The sequence below is a fragment of the Oncorhynchus keta genome, chromosome 5 (assembly GCF_023373465.1).
Source record: "Oncorhynchus keta strain PuntledgeMale-10-30-2019 chromosome 5, Oket_V2, whole genome shotgun sequence".
Taxonomy (NCBI): domain Eukaryota; kingdom Metazoa; phylum Chordata; class Actinopteri; order Salmoniformes; family Salmonidae; genus Oncorhynchus; species Oncorhynchus keta.
In genome coordinates this window covers 10,266,568-10,291,758 of record NC_068425.1, presented here as the reverse complement: position 1 = coordinate 10,291,758, position 25,191 = coordinate 10,266,568, and the positions used below count along the sequence as shown (strand labels likewise).

The following is a 25,191-nucleotide window of genomic DNA, read 5'->3' as shown; positions in this document are numbered from 1 at the left end:
TTCACACATCAGCAGACTGAATGGTTTATCAGAGTCCAAAAAGTGTCGGCATACGCACAGTGGTTGTTCTAGAATATTGGACCGTTGACCTTTCAGACTTTGGAAGTTCCAACACAGCTCAAGCAATTTCTCCAACTGTCAACACATTCAAATGAATAGAGGAAGCGTGCCGGAGACGCGTTCGCTGGGAATTATGGGGAAGTGCGCATTTGGCCTCTGTGTGTCAACCGTGGATGGTGTTCTCAGAGCCGAGTAGCTATGTCACAATGGGACGCCTATGATTTACGCTTAACAATGTTAGACGACAACACTGCTGACACAACACAGTAGGATGAATACATTGTCCGTTGTCCTTTAGTCTAACCTAGGCTCCATGACAAAATTAAGGAGCCATACTGAGTTCACAGCTACTCCTCCAGTTGAGACTAGAATCCATGATCTAACCAATTGGGGGCAAAAGTTGATGAGCTCGTCAAACCACATAACCTCTGACTTGTAGCCCACATACCCCCAAACCTGAATCACTAGTTGATAAAGACCAGTGGTGTACAGCTGCTGACTACAAGGCTCTTTGAGAAGCTCCCCCTCATACACTGTGTGGTGACTTCATTGGAGCCTGGAGAGTCAAGTGGGAAGGGGGCATGAGAGAATTAGGAGGGGGGTCACAGAGTAACAAGTGCTGTGATAGACAAGTCACAATGAGGACTTTGGCCAAGAGTGTGTTTGAGTGGGAGTATGTTCTGTGTGTGTGTGTGTGTCTTGTTCTTCTGTTTGCGTGTGTGCATGTCTGTGTGTTCTTCTCCTGTGTGTGTGTGTGTGTGTGTGTGTGTGTGTGTGTGTGTGTGTGTGTGTGTGTGTGTGTGTGTGTGTGTGTGTGTGTGTGTGTGTGTGTGTGTGTGTGTGTGTGTGTGTGTGTGTTTGTGTGACGGTGATTCACATGCCTCACATGGGCACACAATACTTGCCGATGTAGTTGAATGTGAGGGTTGAGTCATCAGCGTGTTTCCTGCGAGGCTCCAACGCCTCCGCCTATTGATCCTACCTGCCTTACTGGAGCTCCAATTAACAGACTGGGGGCAATGAGTTTCACCACAGACACAGGGAGACGGAGAGAAGGACAGGCAGAGGGAAAGAAAGAGAGAGCGAAAGATGAAGACTGATAGAAAAGGAGTGAAAGAGAGAAAGAGGAAGGACTCAAAACGCATCAGCTTGAGACGGGGATATAAAGAGAGGGAGAGTGAATGAGAGGGAAGAGAGAGAGATCTCTCTAATTGGAGTGGATAGACAGACAGCGAGGCGCATCGCTCCCTCCAGACCATTAGAGAGGCCCGGGCGGGCGGGAGGAGTGGGTTTGTTCCCAGGAGGAGAGAGCTTGTCTTGTGCTCAACCATGGAGAAGAATCTGGCAGGGCCGCTGATGAGTGGAGAGTGGCCAGGGGAGAAGATGGGACCCATTGTCCTGTCTCACTGATGAGGAAGAGGGGAAACGGGCAACTCCTCGCACAGGGCCCATGGAGGGAGGTGGAGAGAAGGAGATAGAGAAAGGGTGAAGGGAGGAGGGAGGGAGATATAAAAAAAAGAGGGGGTAAAGGAGATACTGTACAAGACAGAGTGAGACAGAGAGAGAGACAATCAGAAGAGATACTGAAGGAGTACAGCGCGGAAAAGTGACAGGTTGAGGGAAAGGGAGAGGAGTAGAACGAGGGAAGGAAGGAGTCAGATGGATGTAGAGGTGGGGTGGAGAAGGGAGGAGGAAGAAAACAGGAAGAATGTTAGAATGCAGTGGTGGGCTCTGTTTCCTGTGTCCCTGGTGTTTCCCTCCCTGATTGGCCAGTCCCTCGGCAGGGGGGGATGTTTACAATGGGGCTCTTCCTCCTGGACAGACAGGAGAGGGTCGGAGGTTCCTGCTGCTCTGATAAGCCCAAATGGGGACACGACGCCCAAAATGACAAGCAAGTGAGAGGAGGGGGGTTGGGGTGATGAGGAGGGAGGTGATAATTGTCAGAGAGAGAGGAGTAGCAGTGGGGGCTAATGCCACATCATGTTATGATGTTGACTGTTGTCACAGTGTGTGGTCCTATATAACAAACAACTAATGACAAAATAACTAACCTGACCTCCACAGTATTTTCATTGTGAACCTAAGATTTGTAAAATTCCCCCCAACACCAAACCACAAAACAGCTGATCCCTTGCTTTCCATAAACATAGCCACTTGTAACTTGTGAACTAAATGACATGTCTACAGTAGATATACACTAGTTAGGGTTGCAAAATCCCACTAACTTTACTCACATTCCCAGGTTTTCTCCAGATCCTGTTTGGATCCAGGATTTCCTGCCTTTTCCCTCCTGATTCTGTGAATCTTCCAAACAGGATTCTTGGAAACCCTAGGAATTTTCAGAAATGTACTGGGATTTTGTAACCTTATAGTAAGCCATGACTCTTTCCCGTCCATGCAGGTGGGTGACAAGGTGCTGGTGCTGAACCGCTGTGGGCTGTGGCAGGAGGTGGCCGTGGTGCCCGCTACCCACACGTTCCTCATCCCAGAGGGAATGACTTTTGAGGAAGCCGCCGCCCTCCCCGTCAACTACATCACCGCCTACATGATGCTGTTTGACTTTGGCAACCTGAGGCCCAACCAGAGCATCCTCATTCACTCTGCTGCAGGTAGGAACCAATCACCATAGACACCTGGGTAGGTAGGAACCAATCACCATAAACACTGTGTAAGTAGGAACCAATCGCCATCACTGGTATAGGGACAGAACATAGAACAAGACACACATCCCATAAAATTAAATCATGAGTGACCCATAGCATTAGAGTAAGTAATATTGTAATTGTAATCCAGTGACACACTTATTTCTTATTATAAACTGGGTGGTTTGAGCCCTGAATTCTGATTGGCTGAAAGGCATGGTATATCAGACCGTATACCACAGGTATGACAACATTTTTAGTTTTACTGCTCTAATTACATTGGTAACTAGTTTATAAAAGCAATAAGACTCCTCGGGGTTTGTGATATATGGCCAATATACCACGGTTAAGGGCTGTGTCCAGGAACTCCGTGTTGTGTCGCAACGCGGAGTGCCTGGACATGGCCCTTAGCCGTGGTATATTGGCCATATACCACACCTCCTCTGGCCTTATTGCATATGTATGCACCTGCAGGCCAGCAGGGGGGTCTCTGTCATTCAAAGGAACAATATGAATACATATATGAATACATTCCTGAATACAATATGAATACATTCCTTGGGAAAACACAGTGATAAGTCTTGAATGGTGTATAGTGCTAAACCCATAGTCCAGTCCGGGTCAAGAATGTTGTGTACTATGAACCCAAGGAAATGCATCAATCTGTATTGTTCCATAGCTCCTGTCTATGATTGTGTATTATAACTATGTGAATTACGAGAAGGAGTGATATTGTAGATACTATGTAAGAACATTGCAAATACCACTTAAGATCCAACCCTGTGTGTGTCAGTACTGAGTAGAGCAGAGAAGTGGTGAGAGTTGGGGTTGGAGGAGCACCTGTCACCTGGCTTTGGGGGTCAGAGTGCACTGTATGGGTGGAGGAATGGGGGAGTGAGGGGGCGTAAGCACCTGGGTATGGGTGTGTTGTGTTTTTGAGTGTTTTTGAGCGTAAGAGAGTGAGTGTCTCCGTTGTGTGTCAAGGACAAGGCCAGCTGGTCAAAATGGAAGACAGTTATTTTTTATTCTTCCTGTGCATACAGTACATGCATGTGTGCAACGTGCATCTGTTATGTGTCAACACATTAAAATCCCGTCATCATTTCCTCAATCAAAGTTTGTACCGACAGATGTAGCCTATTGAATGTAATTGTAGAATAGGCCTATGTATAAAATGCATCCTCCAATTGCAACTTCTGCCTACTGGTATGCCCACACAATGTTCTATTTGTAATACCCTCAAACACCAAGATGGGCATACCTAATTTCAGAATAGGCCATCATCACTGTCAATCGTGAATGATAATTCTTCATGTTTTACCTGTGAAATGTCCAAACTGCATCTGCATCTGTGTCAGTAAAATGCAAATGAATCATCATGTGATCTTTCGAGACATTGATTCAGCTTTTATCCAAGCATCATTGTGAGAAGTGCTAATATCTTATTTGTAAAAATAACAAGTGATAACCAGGACTATTAGGCGTAGGTAATATATCTTGATGAGTGTTATTAAGTGATTGGACAGCCCTTCCGGGTGCTAAAAGGACAGCGCCAGAATCGCGTAATGATGTTAAAGAAGTTGAACCAACTTGTGTTGCTGAAGGACAGTTCTGTCATTCGGCCAGTTCAGGTACAGACAACAATAATTTGCAGTATAACCTAATAAGCCTATGACTACGTGGGACAACTATTTGTAGGCAAGAGCCTAATCTAAATATAAATACATATAGCACTATTTGTGAGGAGAGCTTTTGTCCGAGTAGGCATTTCATGATATTGTGTAGTTAACACTACGCTGTATCATAAATCAACGTTGATTTGATTAGCTTGAACACATGGTTACAATATACTAGAGGTCGACCGATTAATCGGAATGGCCAATTAATTGGGGCCGATTTCAAGTTTTCATAACAATCGGAAATCAGTAATTTTGGATACCGATTTGGCCGATTTAAAAAAAAAAAATGTGTAATTTTATTTTTACACCTTTATTTAATCTTTATTTAACCAGGCAAGTCAGTTAAGAACACATTCTTATTTTCAATGATGGCCTTGGAACGGGGGGTTAACTGCCTCGTTCAGGGGCAGAACGACAGACTTTCACCTTGTCAGCTCGGGGGATCCAATCTTGCAACCTTACAGTTAACTAGTTCAACGCAATAACGACCTGCCTCTCTCTCGTTGCACTCCACAAGGAGACTGCCTGTTACGCGAATGCAGTAAGACAAGGTAAGTTGCTAGCTAGCATTAAACTTATCTTATAAAAAACAATCAATCAATCATAATCACTAGTTAACTACACATGGTTGATGATATTACTAGTTTATCTAGCGTGTCCTGCGTTGCATATAATCTGACTTGAGCATACAAGCATACAAATATCTGACTGAGCGGTGGTAGACAGCAGCAGGCTCGTAAGCATTCATTCAAACAGCACTTTTGTGCGTTTTGCCAGAAGCTCTTCGTTGTGCTTCAAGCATTGCACTGTTTATGACTTCAAGCCTATCAACTCCCGAGATAAGGCTGTGTAACTGATGTGAAATGGCTAGCTAGTTAGCGGGGTGCGCGCTAATAGTGTTTCAAACGTCACTCGCTCTGAGACTTGAAGTGATTGTTCCCCTTACTCTGCATGGGTAACGCTGCCTCGAGGGTGGCTGTTGTCGATGTGTTCCTGGTTCGAGCCCAGGGAGGAGCGAGGAGAGGGACGGAAGCTATACTGTTACACTGGCAATACTAAAGTGCCTATAAGAACATCCAATAGTCAAAGGTTAATGAAATACAAATGGTATAGAGGGAAATAGTCCTATAATTCCTATAATAACTACAACTTAAAACTTCTAACCTGGGAATATTGAAACATCATGTTAAAGGAACCACCAGCTTTCATATGTTCTCATGTTCTGAGCAAGGAACTTCAACGTTAGCTTTCTTACATGGCACATATTGCACTTTTACTTTCTTCTCCAACACTTAGTTTTTGCATTATTTAAACCAAATTGAAAATGTTTCATTATTTATTTAAATGTATTTTATTGATATATTATATTAAGTTAAAATAAGTGTTCATTCACTATTGTTGTAATTGTCATTATTACAAATAAATAAAATTAATCGGCCAATTAATCGTCATCGGCTTTTTTTGGTCCTCCAATAATCGGTATCGGTATAGGCATTGAAAAATCCTAATCGGTCTACCTCTACAATATACCATATTACAGAATAAAAGAAAACAGAGAGGTGAACCATTCATAGAATTTATTACTACGTAGAAATGCAGGAAATTCAATTTAAAATAGCCATAAAAATCAAGCTTTTGGTGTTGTGTATTCATGCATCTCAATAAACTATGACCTAAATGCATTATTACCTCCAACTTGGCCCAATTCACATTTATAATTGCCCACCCTGACATACCAGGCTAGAGCTGCGTCGGTGTCAACCAAAAGCCAATATAGTCTAAATATCTCAAGAAGGGCTACAACAACTTCCAGAGTGGGTCAGGCTCCTTGGGCTTTACGGTGGCAAATCTGGTTTGGGAGTTCTGGGCGGAACGGTGTCACCGTAACCAAGTGGTCACATCATCTTGGGTTCCACTGTACAAGAGGAGGTCCGTGGAGTTTTATGAACGTCATTGCAGACATACAGTAAATTTGGATCCTACATCTCGGTGTAACCCCCTGTCACATTACGCTGAGCTGCCGGGATTGAGTTATATCTACTGTATGTTTAACGTTCTGATTGGCCAAAGTGGTATACATACAGTTGAAGTCAGAAGTTTACATACACTTGGGTTGGAGTCATTAAAACTCGTTTTTCAACCACTACACAATTTCTTGTTAACAAACTATAGTTTTGGAAAGTCGGTTAGGACATCTACTTTGCATGACACAAGTAATTTTTCCAAAAATTGTTTACAGTCAGATTATTTCCCTTATAATTCACTGTATCACAATTCCAGTGGGTCAGAAGTTTACATACACTAAGTTGACTGTGCCTTTAAACAACTTGGAAAATTCCAGAAAACGATGTGATGGCTTTAGAAGCTTCTGATAGCTAATTGACATCATTTGAGTCAATTGGATGTGAACCTGTGGATGTATTTCAAGACCCACCTTCAAACTCAGTGCCTCTTTGTGTAACGGATGTGAAACGGCTAGCTTAGTTAGCGGTGTGCGCTAAATAGCGTTTCAATCGGTTACGTCACTTGCTCTGAGACCTTGAAGTAGTAGTTCCCCTTGCTCTGCAAGGGCCGCGGCTTTTGTGGAGCGATGGGTAACGATGTTTCGTGGGTGACTGTTGTTGATGTGTGCAGAAGGTCCCTGGTTCGCGCCCGGGTATGGGCGAGGGGACGGTTTAAAATTATACTGTTGCATTGATGCTGTTGACCCGGATTACTGGTTGCTGCGGAAAAAGGAGGAAGGTCAAAAGGGGGGTGAGTGTAACGGATGTGAAACGGCTAGCTTAGTTAGCGGTGTGCGCTAAATAGCGTTTCAATCGGTTACGTCACTTGCTCTGAGACCTTGAAGTAGTAGTTCCCCTTGCTCTGCAAGGGCCGCGGCTGTTGTGGAGCGATGGGTAACGATGCTTCGAGGGTGACTGTTGTCGTTGTGTGCAGAAGGTCCCTGGTTCGCGCCCGGGTATGGGCGAGGGGACGGTTTAAAATTATACTGTTACATTTGCCTGACCATTGGAAAATCAAAGAAAATCAGCCAAGACCTCCACAAGTCTGGTTCATCCTTGAGAGCAATTTGCAAATGACTGAAGGTACCACATTCGTCTGTACGAACAATAGCATGCAAGTATAAAGACGCAGCCGTCATACTGCTCAGGAAGGAAACTCATTCTGTCTCCTAGAGATGACCGTGCTTTGGTGTGAAAAGTGCAAATCAATCCCAGAACAACAGCAAAGGACCTTGTGAAGATGCTGGAGGAAACAGGTACAAAAGTATCTATATCCACAGTAAAACAAGTCCTATATCGACATAACCTGAAAGGCCGCTCAGCAAGGAAGAAGTTCCTGCTCCAAAACCGCCATAAAAAATCCAGACTACGGTTTGCAACTGCACATGGGGACAAAGATGGGAATTTTTGGAGAAATGTCCTCTGGTCTGATGAAACAAAAATATAACTGTTTGGCCATAATGACCATTGTTATGTTTGGAGGAAAAAGGGGGGGACTTGCATGTCAAAGAACACCATCCCAACCGTGAAGCACGGGGGTGGCAGCATCAAATCAAATCAAATCAAATGTATTTATATAGCCCTTCGTACATCAGCTGATATCTCAAAGTGCTGTACAGAAACTCAGCCTAAAACCCCAAACAGCAAGCAATGCAGGTGTAGAAGCACGGTGGCTAGGAAAAACTCCCTAGAAAGGCCAAAACCTAGGAAGAAACCTAGAGAGGAACCAGGCTATGTGGGGTGGCCAGTCCTCTTCTGGCTGTGCCGGGTGGAGATTATAACAGAACATGGCCAAGATGTTCAAATGTTCATAAATGACCAGCATGGTCGAATAATAACAGGGCAGAACAGTTGAAACTGGAGCAGCAGCACAGTCAGGTGGACCGGGGACAGCAAGGAGTCATCATGTCAGGTAGTCCTGGGGCACGGTCCTAGGGCTCAGGTCCTCCGAGAGAGAGAAAGAAAGAGAGAATTAGAAAGAGCATATGTGGGGTGGCCCGTCCTCTTCTGGCTGTGCCGGGTGGAGATTATAACATAACATGGCCAAGATGTTCAAATGTTCATAAATGACCAGCATGGTCGAATAATAGTAAGGCAGAACAGTTGAAACTGGAGCAGCAGCATGGCCAGGTGGACTGGGGACAGCAAGGAGTCATCATGTCAGGTAGTCCTGGGGCATGGTCCTAGGGCTCAGGTCAGTTGAAAGCATCATGTTGGGGGGGTGCTTTGCTGCAGGAGGGACTGGTGCACTTCACAAAATAGATGGCTGCATGAGGGAGGAAAATTAAGTGGATATATTGAAGCAACATCTGAAGACATCAGTTAAAGCTTGATCGCAAATGAGTCTTCCAAATGGACAATGACCCCAAGCATAATTCCAAGTTGTGGCAAAATGGCTTGAGGACAACAAAGTCAAGGTATTGGAGTGGCCATCACAAAGCCCTGACCTCAATCCTATATAACATTTGTGGGCAGAACTGAAAAAGCGTGTGAGAACAAGGAGGCCTACAAACCTGATTCAGTTTCACCAGCTGTGTCAGGAGGAATGGGCCATAATTATTGTGGAAGGCTACCAGTAACGTTTGACCCAAGTTCAACAATTTAAAGCCAATGCTACCAAATACTAATTGAGTGTATGTAAACTTCTGACCCACTTGGAATGTGATGAAAGAGATAAAAACTGAAAGAAATCATTCTCTCTACTATTATTCTGACATTTCACATTCTTAAAATAAAGGGGTGATCCTAACTGACCTAAGACATGGAATTTTTACTATGATTAAATGTCAGGAATTGTACAAAAAAACTGAGTTTAAATGTATTTGGCTAAGGTGTATGCAAACCTCCTTCAACTGTATTTACAGTATTTGGTTTGTCATTCTATCGCTTTTAGTGGAATTCTTGTGGTAATTTAATTGATTTAGAATATATTGAAATATTTTTCCAATAAAAAGTTTTACCAGCTCTGTGTATTCTCAAATCTCTGATTCAGAGGGGTTGGGTTAAATGCAGAAGACACATTTCGGTTGAATACATTCAGTTGTGCAACTGACTAGGTATCCCCTTTCCCTTTCCCGTGCTCCGGCAGCACTACAACCCTGTGTTAGGGACAGTATGTGGGTAGATATGGCTATGAGAAGCACAGATGATTTATCCTTCTGTGTATGTTAGGAACCACTTCACTCTACTCAGTGCAGGTGTGTGTGCCACTTGACATGGAACACAATCATTACGAGATGAAGTATGAGATTCATGTACTACTGTAATATCCACAAGTGTGTTTCAGAGCTAGCAGAGGCTAATCACTCAGTTAAAAGTCACAGTGGAATTCACAGGTGTTTGCTTTCATTCCTATTATTTAGATGATGTCATTCATCAACTTGGACCTTGGAGACTTGATGTAGAAGTGGAACTCAGTTCGCCTGGGGTTTTGTGCACTGTACGAGTGTATGGTTTCCATAGGAGGGGGCGTACAACACTAAGTGTTCCCCTTGGTCTGGTAGAGTGTAGTGTAGTCCCGAATGGCACCCTATTCCATATATAGTGCACTACCCTTTACCAGAACCTATATAGGGAATTGTATCCAGTTTCAGACAGTCTACGCAGGTCTGGACCTCTGGTTTCTCATGGCTCCCACCTGTCTGTAAGGACACATGGATTACAGCAAAGGATTACTGAATCCACAATAGAAACATTTGCCTAACAGCCTCTTTGCCTGAAGAAGAAGAATTATTCTTACTCTTTCTTTCTTTTTTTAAATCTCTCACCCACTCAGGGTCATTAAACAATCTATAGATGTATATTTTCTTCACTGTTTGTGAAGGCAATTTAGTTGCAAATGCAGTTATTGTGTTTGTATCCGTAGAGGCAGTACGTACACTAGCTGCAGCAGCAGTGCTACTTTCATATGCATTTCTTTTGAGTACACACATTTAGAACCCTATTCCCACTATGAGAGATGAAGGAGAGTCTGAGCTGAGTGGGGAACGAGATCTACTTTTCAATTCATATTACATCCTTCCCTTACCTTTTGTTGTGGTTGGCTATGTGACATACTTGGTCCGCCGCTCAAATTGACCGTAAATATCACAGTAGCCACTTGCTAGTAAGCAAAAAGTATTCAACAATCCGAGCAATTTTTCTTCTAAAACATATTACAATATTGAATAATGCAACCAAAACATATTACACTCTTGAATAATGCAACAATCCACAAGCAAGTGTAGACAATGAAAGGGTTTATTTTGTTGTCTGTATGTAACACAAGGGATATGAACAGGGTCTCCCACGTCTTAGACCTTTAGACCAAAATTCCCTCTTTGACTGAGGGCACTCAGGGCAGACACTGGTTTTGAAGTTTGCAGGCGGGGCTACCTCATCACGGGACCATGACCGACTCATGTCTGCTACGTTCACCCCCCTTTGACCTCCTCCCCTTTGAGAGACCGCCCCACGTTGGGCGCCATTGTAACACGAGGGATATAAACCTGGGGCCCGTATCCACAAAGCATCTCAGAAAATATCCTAGGAATCCTGATAAAGCCGGTTTTAAGCCAAAAATAGCTCCCAGCTCAGAGTGTTTTAGGATGATGTTAAGACACTGCTCACAAGCTTATCTCAGCTGGTAAATCACAACAGTTTGAGGAACCGCACAGGAAAGATAGTAATGACACTCAATGACATTGTTGCAAATGATGGGGAATAACCACTGATTGTTAACTCTATAGACAGCCACACTTCAGACAGCCACGGTGAATGTGGCTGTAAATCAAATGTTACAATGGGAAAACGGTTGATATAATTTAACCTGACACGATCACTTCTCTTCATTTTCACCTTATATTTTGGCATAACCCTTTTTTTTAAAACCAATTCTAATGGTTGTTAAAAGCTGAATTTTTACAATATTACCGTTATATCAACGCACTTGTCACTCCCATTTAACAACTCTAAATCGCATTGGCACAGTCGGCCTCAAGTCACTTGCCGATAATGTTGCAAACAATGTTGCATACAAATAACATAACATTATTTATGTTATGAAATAACATAATGTAGGTAATTAAATAGTCGAAAATAAAAACATGTATTTGTTTATTTATTAGCCTATTTGTTATAAGTGTTTAAGCATATGACGTGAAATAAGCCTCGTGAAATCATTGTCAACGACACAAGAGATGCTGTTGCATGAATATTTAGATTATTTATGGGTTGGTTATAAAGAATTATCAAAACATTATTTGAATAACTCCAAAACAATTGCATGTGGCACAGGAACCACTGACTCGCTACATTTTTCTATTCTCAAAACAGCTGCTGGTAACTCTTAATGGGTTAGGACAGCTCATGAGGTGTGCTAAATATCTGTCGACTAGGTGTGACTCTTATGTCTAAAGAGGCTTAATGCATAGCTTTTATTTTTACTCATAAGAATAGGACTAAAATGTCTCTTTTCTCAGCACTTACAACCACGCGTTTCCCACAGGATCAACCAACGTCTTAGACCATTAGACCAAGCCTGCAGTCCAAACACGTTCTTTTTTTTTATCCCATCAGGCCTTGCGCTAGCTACTTTTCCTCAGGGGAATCCCCGTCGAAACAGGATGCAGTTTGATTGCCATCTTAAGTGGATGTCTAATTCACTAACATTGCCCCCTAGGCCCTCGATTTAGCTTGAGTGAGCAAGTGGAGAACTTTGATCACTTGTGGGATTGATATGACCCACAGTTCGATGCAAACTGTATTCATGTGTCAAACTGTGTCAAATTTAATCAACATGGCTGCATTTTCGGCATGTGAGACAAAATTATGATGCTAGCTTGCAAAAAAATATATAGATGCCATTGATTTAAGCATTGGCAAATGGGAATGATGTTCAAATTGGCTTAGTCTCGTAGTGAGGAGCCTATAAAATGTAGCTAGCTTCATAAACATATTTTGGGGAATTCAGAATGTATTGGAATAAATGACCAAACTATAAAACCAGCTAGCCAGCTATGGGTAACTGTAGCTCGCTACCTGACCGGATAGCTAGCTAGCTATGTTAGCTTGCTAGGTACATTAATAGCTTTAGGTTGGTTGTTTTAAAACTCAACTTAAAGATTTCCACCAAGAACGTTGCGTCTCCGATCATCACTCTCCCTCACTTGGGCAAGGGACATTTAAGGTACACTCGGATGTGATGATGTAAAACGTCATTCAAGAATGAGGGTTTACAGTAGGGCCAGGGGCTGTCTATTTTGCGTTTGGACTGCTGAGGGAAGACACTGGTTTTGAAGTTCGCAGGCGGGGCTACTTCATCACGTGACCATGACCGACTCATGTCCACACTAAAGTGCTAACAATAGCTAACACAGCTAACTCAAGTAACATTAGCATATCAATAATGAATGTTTACCCCTCCCATACGAATATAACAGACAGTAACATTCATATTATAATATAGGCTACACAGCTAGCTAGGCAACATTTCTGCATTCTCACATAAACATGCTGTCTGTAGCTACTATATGCTGACGATTAGCTGAACCATAGCTAGATAGTGTAAGCCTTAGAACTCCTAACTACCATATTAAAGCTACCGTAGAACAAACCAGGCTTCATTTATTTGATCAATATCATGGAAGTCATTACATGAGGTAAAAGCAAATTGCGACTGAAAACGTTGATCATTTCCTATGGAATAGCTTCTTGCCTGGACCTCAGTGCAGTCAAAGCAACAACAAAAATACACTGTTGAGATATAAAGCTACGGCGACAATTTCAGAATGTAACAGGCTGCTACTACAATTTCAGAATGTAACAGGCTGCTACTACAATTTCAGAATGTAACAGGCTGCTACTACAATTTCAGAATGTAACAGGCTGCTACTACAATTTCAGAATGTAACAGGCTGCTACTACAATTTCAGAATGTAACAGGCTGCTACTACAATTTCAGAATGTAACAGGCTGCTACTACAATTTCAGAATGTAACAGGCTGCTACTACAATTTCAGAATGTAACAGGCTGCTACTACAATTTCAGAATGTAACAGGCTGCTACTACAATTTCAGAATGTAACAGGCTGCTACTACAATTTCAGAATGTAACAGGCTGCTACTACAATTTCAGAATGTAACAGGCTGCTACTACAATTTCAGAATGTAACAGGCTGCTACTACAATTTCAGAATGTAACAGGCTGCTAATACAATTTCAGAATGTAACAGGCTGCTACTACAATTTCAGAATGTAACAGGCTGCTACTACAATTTCAGAATGTAACAGGCTGCTACTACAATTTCAGAATGTAACAGGCTGCTACTACAATTTCAGAATGTAACAGGCTGCTACTACAATTTCAGAATGTAACAGGCTGCTACTACAATTTCAGAATGTAACAGGCTGCTAATACAATTTCAGAATGTAACAGGCTGCTACTACAATTTCAGAATGTAACAGGCTGCTAATACAATTTCAGAATGTAACAGGCTGCTACTACAATTTCAGAATGTAACAGGCTGCTAATACAATTTCAGGTACAAATTCAATAAAACAAGTAAATAAAATAAGGAAAATGTCTGTACACTTCAGCTGTTTCAAAAACATTGGTATGCTATTAAAATGTTTACTGTAAGAGTGTTGGCTTAACAAGACAATTCTGTTTACACTGCCCTTCTTAGAGGGGGCAACTGTCAGGCAAGTGTCGTGCTCTACCTCCGGTCGAGACGTGACAAGTTCGCCAGTTTGCAGCATATATTTACATTTACATTACATTTAAGTCATTTAGCAGACGCTCTTATCCAGAGCGACTTACAAATTGGTGCATTCACCTTATGACATCCAGTGGAACAGCCACTTTACAATAGTGCATCTAAATCTTTTAAGGGGGGTGAGAAGGATTACTTTATCCTATCCTAGGTATTCCTTAAAGAGGTGGGGTTTCAGGTGTCTCCGGAAGGTGGTGATTGACTCCGCTGTCCTGGCGTCGTGAGGGAGTTATATATATGTAGCCGGGGGTATTTTTGCCAAACCTCTAGTAAGTGTGAAGACCTTCTTAGTCCACATCCACCCTTGTTTAGTCCCTAGCTAACACCTCTGATTGGTTGGGTCATGTGGCCTCCTCCCCCTCACATGGTGGTGGAGGGTGTTGGGCAATGATGTTGCTGCAGCCTAAGAGTCTGTCAGAGCACGTCTCTGATTTTAAACTCTAGATTAGTGTCAGATATCAAACATTGTGTGTGCGTGTGTGCGTGCGTGCGTGTGTGTGTGTGTGTGTGTGTGTGTGTGTGTGCGCAACCACAACCACAACCACAGTAATGGTACGTGCGTGTTTCTATATTAGTGTGGTTGTGTGTCAGTGGTTGCCTGTCCTGCTCTTGCACCGGTGAGATTAAAAACACAACCAGCTATTTGAATCATATCTCTAACCTACAGTTTTACACGTATGTACAGAACTTCAGTGTGTCCGGATGCACGTCTTTAATAGTGAACACAGACCACTTTTTAATAAGATTCAGTGACTCCGTTTGTACAGCTATAGTATATTAAAACAGTGGGTGGTACTGCATGAGGACACAAGGAGCCATTTCTCCTATCCAATCTCAGGGCATGTCCAGACAGATATGATTTAATTGTCTGTCATTTTTACTGGCAGTAAATCAATATATAGATCAACAGCCAGCTTCTTATCGTGTTGACCATAGAGTCATTGTTTGTTGAGCAATCTTCTGCTTCGGCTGTCATCAGTCTCTTCATCAATGTTACTCGGTTTCTTCCCTCTTATCGGCCTGTGGTGCCGTGGAGCCATGCTGGTGAATGAGAAACTACTAGAGCTCTGTCTATGGCTCTATGTGGCTCTATGGTGGTGCTGCCTGGTGTTTTCCATAGGCTGCTAACTTGTTGGCTCCCACTTTGAGGACCCAGACAGAGAGGTGTCTAGCTCATTGCCTGCAGCAGCAGCAGCACCACCCCCCACCCATCTCATGACAAGGAAAGATACTGTATGTCCTCTCCAGCATAATTGCCACTGTCAATGTTTTAGCTCTCTGGAGATTATTAACATAGGCCTTCTCTGTCCTCGTACCCAAGAGAAGAGACCTCAGCTAAGGAGACCAAATTCAAAGGTAAACCTCAACCGTACCTCTGTCATCGAGTTTAGTACAGAGACTCAGAGAGAGAGAGAGAGAGAGAGAGAGAGACAGCTCTGTAGAGATCGAGAGAGATAAAGAGGTTCCCCTGGTGTGTCAGTGTCATGGCTGTGTGTGAACCCGGGAATCGTTGACTGACCCCAGCTGCCTCTCTCTCTCGTGGGCCTGTGGGCCGGCCGTTCCCGTCCCCTCTCCCCAAACAATGGCATGTTGTTCTCCTACCATCCCGCCCTCTCTGTCCTCTGGACTCGCACATCTGCATCCTCCCATCCTCCACCTCCCCTCCTCCCCCCTCCGCATGACCCCGACCGGGGAGGTTCCTCATGACCATGGCGTATCAGTGCTCGATACCTCGTCATCGGGGAGAGTGCATACATTCCCCTCTTTGTTTTCTCCAGAGGGACAGGGCAAGGGAAGGAGTGCAGTGACATTTGGATGTGTTTGGGGGGGTCCACTGTACCCGGCCAAGAGCCTTTTCCTGCGACCTCTCCCTGAACTGGACCCTGTGTTTATGGATTAGGTCTGGCCAGCAGCCCTGCATGCCACCACGCCCAATAATACACACACACACACACTAACACACACGTGCGTGCACACACATACATACACACTTGACTGGGTCTGGGCCAGAGTGGTCTGACTAACACTACCCTGTATCAACAGAGAGAGGAGAGGAGAGGAGAGGAGAGGAGAGGAGAGGAGAGGAGAGGAGAGGAGAGGAGAGGAGAGGAGAGGAGAGGAGAGGAGAGGAGAGGAGAGGAGAGGAGCGGAGAGGAGAGGAGAGGAGAGGAAAGAAAGAAAGAGAGAAAGAAAGAAAGACAGACAGACAGACAGACAAAGAAAAAGAAAGGAGATTGAGTGAAGATGATAACGGAAGAGAAGAGATAGAGGTGACAGAGTATAGAGAAAGTACATAGATGTTGATGTTACCTGCTCACTCTACACTCTTAGAAACAGGGTCCCAGAAGGGTAATTCAGCTTTCCCCACAGGAGAACCCTTTTTGGGTCCAGGTAGAACCCTCTGTTGCAAGGTTCCTAAATGGAATCCAAAGGGGTTCTACCTGGAACCAAAAAGGGTTCTTCAAAGAGTTCTCCTATGTGGACAACCGAAACGTTTTAGGTTCTAGAAAGCACCTTTTTTTCTAAGAATGTAAGATATCACTCAATATGAGAGACAGACAGAAAATCACTTTGTTAGTTTATCCTACAATTTCAGACAAATCACGTCTCTATTTCAGCATATCCTTTAGCAGTCTACAATGACTCCCCACTGTCTGACTACCCCGTGCTGTAGGTCTTACCCTAGTTCAGTGAATGCTAATAAGGGCTGTGTTGGAGAGGAGAGTCCTGGTTGTGTTTGTTCTCTGGGCCTAGCTGGCATCATACCCAGACGCAGATCAGCTGCACTGATAGCACAGGAAAACCAGGGCATGCAGCCTCCACTCCGCTCCAACCTCCAACCCACCCTCCAATCAGAATACGCTCTCACTCACAACCCTTGCCTTATGACCCCATTCAGCTTAAGCCCCTCCACCCACCCACAGAAGGTCACACACACACACACACACACACACACACACACACACACACACACACACACACACACACACACACACACACACACACACACACACACACACACACACACACACACACACAGGTGTGTCTGTCTGTACATTTGAGTTGGTATTTATTTTTCTACAATGTGTTTGTGTTAGGAAGAATGTGTTTGTTTGTGCATGGTTATCAGTGGGTTTCATGAGAACATGTCTGTTTGTGTTTGTGTGTACAATGAGTGTATGTGTGTGCTGGTGTCTCTGTGTGCGTTAGCATTGTGTGAATTCTCACTCAGGAAATCGCAGGTTCTGCCTTCTCACACAGGATGTGTTTTGAATTCACTCACCCAGTCACTAAAAATGTGCATCCTATACGTGGTACAGAGAGGAACCTGCCATACGAGAAAGCATACTAAAACACTCAGCGAGTTCACAGCTACACAGAGCAAGGGGAAAACACTGTGTTACGTAACACAGAGTCATCTCCCCTTATAGCAGACAAAGACACAGCCGTTCTATGCTCACACACAGTCATGTAAGCCTCGTGTCGGATTTGCACAATAACAGAGCAAGAAACATTGCTCAATCATGTCCGACTTGTTGATCTTGTTCACTGTCCCGAAGAATTCTTGAGTTTATGGTTTTGTGCCATTCTTTGTCAGCCACAGGCACCACAGGCTAATGATAGGGTGTGGGAGAGGGTACGCTTGGAGAGTGGAGACACAGAGAATGACATGGGGGCAGACAGCATGGAACCCTAACGTGACATGAGTGGCCTCACATCTCTCCGGGATTAGCATTAGCACGTGTGCTAGCTAGTGTTATCATTGCTAGCACCATAGGGCCCACACCTATAACCACAACCTAGCCTTTTTAGGTTAGAATTTACAGTAAGCACGGTCTGAGGTGAGTTAGCTTCTCCGTTTGAGTTATGCTAAGACGAGCTCTCTATGTTTGCGTTGCTCTTAAGCATACCACTTAAGCACCGTTCACGCGAATGTGGTCAGTGTGTGGATGACTGTGAGAAAGTGCCTGTGTGCACTGACTGTACTAAGTATGTACAGTAGTAGGAGGTTTGCGTATCTTCCTTCCCTTTGGGAAATCTCAACAACATTTATTGGCTCCACCCTCTCCTCACGTTGAACTCTGGGTGTGGACACACACATCATACTGGACTACATAGTAATGTGAACTCCACAGTGTTTAGGACAACATTCCTCTTCACTCTAGAAGAGCATGTTATTGAGACCTAGAGTGGATTTGGTGCCAAAATCTGTGTGTGTGTGTGTGTGTGTGTGTGTGTGTGTGTGTGTGTGTGTGTGTGTGTGTGTGTGTGTGTGTGTGTGTGTGTGTGTGTGTGTGTGTGTGTGTGTGTGTGTGTGTGTGTGTGTGTGTGTGTGTGTGTGTGTGTGTGTGTGTGTGTAAAGAGTCCACTGTGTATGCTGTTCCTCCCTACACACCCTGGTCAGTTAACGAGAGACAGAGAGGGAAAACAACGCTTTTGACGGCCCTGTAATTTTCTCAGTGAAACCTATTCAATTGAATCCCAAGCAGAACGAATGGAATTAGGCGCGGGAATTTGCTTAAGTTGCCATCTTTGCACAGACAATGGTTTAGTGTTCAGGCAACGGGTTAGTGTTCAGGGGACGACCTCGCGTCACATTGCCAGGAGAATGAAGGGAATAAAAAAAGGAAAGACCAGGACTGGAAAGATTGCCCAGATTGCCCTGGTCCACATGCACAGCAGATGAGAGAGAGATGAAAAGGGGGCACTGACGGGAGAGAGGGAGAAGGTGACAAGGAATTTGTGAAAATTTAGTGACAAATACCAAGAGAGCAATGTGAACCAAAACAATGGGTTACCGATGGGTTCACTGTTTAATCTGAGCACGTATTAGTGAAGATTAGCGGATATGAACAGACTTTTCATCCAGACTGTTCCTGTCTGCAGTCTCCCTCCTACCTCAGCTTATCTACCTCTCTGTGTGTGCCTGTGTGTGGGGGGCTCTTGGCAGTGCTGACCTGGGTCTTGTGATGGCGGATCAGTCACAAGACGGGCAAACAGGCCCTGGATCTGTGGTTCTCAGGGGGATCCAGCCAGAAACAGGTGCCCCTTCCTCCCTTTCTAACACAGGTGGATGAGTGGGACAGAGTGACAGGCACCAACTCTAAATATCAAAACTCTGTCCTACCCCGACAGCTTAAACACTTCATAGTGACCATACACATTACTAGCTTGCCATATCAAAGTAGATGGTAAGCAATTTCTCATTTCTCCAACCTTCACACCAACGTACACACTACTCCCTGCTGGCTCTAGGTAAGTCGTTATGTGGTGATCGGGTGGGTGTTACTGACTGATCTGTCACATAATACCCCTGGATGAGCTTCTGATTGCCACCAAATGCCTCCTGTTTTGCCTGGAGGAAAAACAGCCAATGAATCAAAATGGCTCCTTTGCTCAGTCGTCGTCGCCAATTTGGCCTGGGTTTCCCTGGCAACACAAACTTGGTTTCACTCTGAGGACAGAACGACAGGGAGAGATAGTTCTAGCTGTTAGGAGGCAGGCTGACTCACTGACACTGCCATCCAACAGCAACACCGTTGCTCTTGTTATTTCATTAAGTTCTTGATTGCGTTTCAAATCAAATTTGTATTTGTCACATACACATGGTTAGCAGATGTTAATGCGAGCGTGGCAAAATGCTTCCCGTTCCTAGGAAATTATGCCCACTTCCCTACACAGTGCACTACTTTTGAGCCATATTAGCCCTGATCAAAACTAGTGCACTACTTAGGGAATACAGTGTCATTTAGGAAGCAGACCTTCTCTCTTTGTCCTTGCCAGGCTTGAATACAGTGAGAAATGTCTATTGAGTTCCCATTGGCTCAAGGTCTCTTCAGAGCAGAGCCAGGAGGGAATTGGTCTCGTTCAAGTTTTATTTTCTTTGTAAGTGTCAAAGTAGAGAGAGGAGGTCAGCCTGTACGACGTAGCAGCCAGCGACTGCAATAGATTAAAATATACCTTCTCCTTGGTTCCTTTTGTCTCTGTCTTCTCAAGCTCATGATGTGTGAGTGAGTATGACCAAGACGGTGGATAACAACTCCCATCCCAACGTGTTGCTGATGATAACCACAGTCAACCACGGCAGTTTAAATATGCTTGAGACAGGCGTCTGTTTGAATGTAAAATGTCCATGTTGTGAACGCTCTGTTTGAATGTAAAATGTCCATGTTGTGAACGCTCTGTTTGAATGTAAAATGTCCATGTTGTGAACTCTCTGTTTGAATGTAAAATGTCCATGTTGTGAACGCTCTGTTTGAATGTAAAATGTCCATGTTGTGAACTCTCTGTTTGAATGTAAAATGTCCATGTTGTGAACGCTCTGTTTGAATGTAAAATGTCCATGTTGTGAACTCTCTGTTTGAATGTAAAATGTCCATGTTGTGAACTCTCTGTTTGAATGTAAAATGTCCATGTTGTGAACGCTCTGTTTGAATGTAAAATGTCCATGTTGTGAACGCTCTGTTTGAATGTAAAATGTCCATGTTGTGAACGCTCTGTTTGAATGTAAAATGCCCATGTTGTGAACGCTCTGTTTGAATGTAAAATGCCCATGTTGTGAACGCTCTGTTTGAATGTAAAATGCCCATGTTGTGAACGCTCTGTTTGAATGTAAAATGTCCATGTTGTGAACGCTCTGTTTGAATGTAAAATGTCCATGTTGTGAACGCTCTGTTTGAATGTAAAATGCCCATGTTGTGAACGCTCTGTTTGAATGTAAAATGCCCATGTTGTGAACGCTCTGTTTGAATGTAAAATGTCCATGTTGTGAACGCTCTGTTTGAATGTAAAATGTCCATGTTGTGAACGCTCTGTTTGAATGTAAAATGTCCATGTTGTGAACGCTCTGTTTGAATGTAAAATGTCCATGTTGTGAACGCTCTGTTTGAATGTAAAATGTCCATGTTGTGAACGCTCTGTTTGAATGTAAAATGTCCATGTTGTGAACGCTCTGTTTGAATGTAAAATGTCCATGTTGTGAACGCTCTGTTTGAATGTAAAATGTCCATGTTGTGAACGCTCTGTTTGAATGTAAAATGCCCATGTTGTGAACGCTCTGTTTGAATGTAAAATGTCCATGTTGTGAACGCTCTGTTTGAATGTAAAATGTCCATGTTGTGAACGCTCTGTTTGAATGTAAAATGCCCATGTTGTGAACGCTCTGTTTGAATGTAAAATGTCCATGTTGTGAACGCTCTGTTTGAATGTAAAATGTCCATGTTGTGAACGCTCTGTTTGAATGTAAAATGCCCATGTTGTGAACGCTCTGTTTGAATGTAAAATGTCCATGTTGTGAACGCTCTGTTTGAATGTAAAATGCCCATGTTGTGAACGCTCTGTTTGAATGTAAAATGTCCATGTTGTGAACGCTCTGTTTGAATGTAAAATGTCCATGTTGTGAACGCTCTGTTTGAATGTAAAATGTCCATGTTGTGAACTCTCTGTTTTGCGTTGCTCTATTGGCTCTGGCCTCAGATAAGACGCGGTCTTAACTTGGTCCGGCATTAGTGACCTTTACGGGCCATGTTCAGTCCATCCAGTCATCCTCCCTCTGTCCTCTCTGTTCTGTCCCACTACTTCACAGTAACCTACTGAGACACACACACACACACACACACACACACACACACACACACACACACACACACACACACACACACACACACACACACACACACACACACACACACACACACACACACACACACACACACACATATATAGTATGTTCAGAAACAGCGAATCATACACACACCGATACTACATCAAACAGCCATGCTGATGTAAGTTACACCTACAGAAAGCAATGCTCTCACACAGCTGCCACTTTGTCTACAAAGGTCATCACAGACAATGCGTTGTTCATCGTTTCAAAGATTGATTCCCTATATGAGAAGGTTTTCTTTCAACTGGCACAGTTACGAAACAATGTTTTCTTGTTTCCTTGACCCCGTGTCACACATTGCTCCCATAGCCAAAACAAATACCTCAAATTACCCTAGATTCTTAGTCAGGTCATCTTGCATGAAGCTCAAGTCAACCAGTGTCATCTGACGTACAATGGCTACTTTCTCTAGTTGTGGATGTTTGTGTGTCTCTACGTCTAGTTGTGGATGTTTGTGTGTCTCTACGTCTAGTTGTGGATGTTTGTGTGCCTCTACGTCTAGTTGTGGATGTTTGTGTGTCTCTACGTCTAGTTGTGGATGTTTGTGTGTCTCTACCTCTAGTTGTGGATGTTTGTGTGCCTCTACGTCTAGTTGTGGATGTTTGTGTGTCTCTACGTCTAGTTGTGGATGTTTGTGTGTCTCTACGTCTAGTTGTGGATGTTTGTGTGTCTCTATGTCTAGTTGTGGATGTTTGTGTGTCTCTACGTCTAGTTGTGGATGTTTGTGTGTCTCTACGTCTAGTTGTGGATGTTTGTGTGTCTCTACGTCTAGTTGTGGATGTTTGTGTGTCTCTACGTCTAGTTGTGGATGTTTGTGTGTCTCTACGTCTAGTTGTGGATGTTTGTGTGTCTCTACTTCTAGTTGTGGATGTTTGTGTGTCTCTACGTCTAGTTGTGGATGTTTGTGTGTCTCTACGTCTAGTTGTGGATGTTTGTGTGTCTCTGCGTCTAGTTGTGGATGTTTGTGTGTCTCTACGTCTAGTTGTGGATGTTTGTGTGTCTCTACGTCTAGTTGTGGATGTTTGTGTGTCTCTACGTCTAGTTGTGGATGTTTGTGTGTCTCTACGTCTAGTTGTGGATGTTTGTGTGTCTCTACGTCTAGTTGTGGATGTTTGTGTGTCTCTACGTCTAGTTGTGGATGTTTGTGTGTCTCTACGTCTAGTTGTGGATGTTTGTGTGTCTCTACGTCTAGTTGTGGATGTTTGTGTGTCTCTGCGTCTAGTTGTGGATGTTTGTGTGTCTCTACGTCTAGTTGTGGATGTTTGTGTGTCTCTGCGTCTAGTTGTGGATGTTTGTGTGTCTCTACGTCTAGTTGTGGATGTTTGTGTGTCTCTACGTCTAGTTGTGGATGTTTGTGTGTCTCTACGTCTAGTTGTGGATGTTTGTGTGTCTCTACGTCTAGTTGTGGATGTTTGTGTGTCTCTACGTCTAGTTGTGGATGTTTGTGTGTATCTACGTCTAGTTGTGGATGTTTGTGTGTCTCTATGTCTAGTTGTGGATGTTTGTGTGTCTCTACGTCTAGTTGTGGATGTTTGTGTGTCTCTACGTCTAGTTGTGGATGTTTGTGTGTCTCTACGTCTAGTTGTGGATGTTTGTGTGTCTCTACGTCTAGTTGTGGATGTTTGTGTGTCTCTACGTCTAGTTGTGGATGTTTGTGTGTCTCTACGTCTAGTTGTGGATGTTTGTGTGTCTCTACGTCTAGTTGTGGATGTTTGTGTGTCTCTACGTCTAGTTGTGGATGTTTGTGTGTCTCTACGTCTAGTTGTGGATGTTTGTGTGTCTCTACGTCTAGTTGTGGATGTTTGTGTGTCTCTACGTCTAGTTGTGGATGTTTGTGTGTCTCTACGTCTAGTTGTGGATGTTTGTGTGTCTCTACGTCTAGTTGTGGATGTTTGTGTGTCTCTACGTCTAGTTGTGGATGTTTGTGTGCCTCTACGTCTAGTTGTGGATGTTTGTGTGTCTCTACATCTAGTTGTGGATGTTTGTGTGTCTCTACGTCTAGTTGTGGATGTTCCTTTTTGCCCAGGGCGGCGGGTAGGAGGTAATGTGATGTGTGTTTAATGCTCTCCTTGCTTACCCCTGAGCCACACACACACACACACACACACACACACACACACACACACACACACACACACACACACACACACACACACACACACACACACACACACACAACACACACACACACACACACACACACAGCCAGCCTCTTACTGACTGACCTGGCCTGTCACAGTAAACAAAACAAATCACATTTAATGGGATTTATGGGTGCCTCAAGACATATTTATATCAGCTGAGTTGAATTGAGTTGGAGGTGTCTCCCTGAGTGAGTATCTCTCTTGAGGTAATGATTAGTGAAGCTCGGATAGAGTTTATTCGGTATTATACTTCCTCCCCTTAGCTACCCTGTTTAGAGAAACAACGAGGTAGAAAATGAAGGGACACATACACAAGTCTGAGCTCCAGCTCATCTTAACCACCCGTCTTTGTCTCCTTATCCTCTCTCTCTCTCTCTCTGCTTTACTGGCGTGAATGGGTGGTTGCCACGGTCGCAAATTGCGATGTTCACTGTAAATGAACAATATTTTGGAGCAACAATAATAATGTATCAACAAAAACAATTCTACGTGGGAAATAACACACACAAAAAAGCATCAATTGAGAAATGTAATCTACTAGGGCTTATGTGTATGACATGTTGGGAGCTTTAGTCTCTGTTATGTTATAACAGGCCAGGACATATATCCTGCAACATCTACTGTCTCTACGTTTTCTCCTAACAAACTCTCTCTCTCTCTCCAGGTGGGGTGGGCATCGCGGCCACCCAGCTGTGTCAGACAGTGAAGGACGTGACCGTGTTCGGGACGGCGTCGGCCAGTAAGCACGAGACCATCAGCCAGGGCGGAGTCACGCACTGCATTGACTACCGTACACGGGACTACGTGGAGGAAGTCCGCAAGATCAGCCCCAAAGGTGAGAGGTCAGGGGTCATCCGACCCATCTTACAGCACTGAGATGGGCTGCGTCTCAAATGGCACACTAATGCCTATATAGTGCACACTATGGGCCCTAGTCGAAAGTAGTTCACTACATAGGGAATAGGGCACCATTTGGGACACAAGCACGGTGTGACCCATAATTTCCACAATGTGATCCATGAGATAAGTATACTGAGATGACTAATGGGTCCTGGGTCATGCAGCCGTTGGTCCTAAGGAATACTCTGTAGTTGCAGTGTTGTGTTCGTAAAGTTGTGTTTGTCTTCCATTTGCAGATAACAAACTGCTGTTTGTTATCTGCATGATGTTTCCATTTCGCTGTGTCACGACTCTCAGCCCTGATAGCTGGGGTGCTTTTGAGACGGTCACGAGTGTAATCGACACT

General features: G+C 43.8%; 1 protein-coding gene across 1 annotated transcript in view; it reads left to right on the top strand.

The window, feature by feature from the left end:
- Window positions 1-25,191, top strand: part of LOC118384148 (synaptic vesicle membrane protein VAT-1 homolog) — a 48,453-nt gene that overhangs the window by 6,155 nt on the left and 17,107 nt on the right. Inside the window, exons 2-3 of the mRNA XM_052518690.1 lie at window positions 2,462-2,669; window positions 24,610-24,780. Coding sequence (XP_052374650.1) covers window positions 2,462-2,669; window positions 24,610-24,780 — 379 coding nt within the window. The remainder of the gene's footprint in view (window positions 1-2,461; window positions 2,670-24,609; window positions 24,781-25,191) is intronic.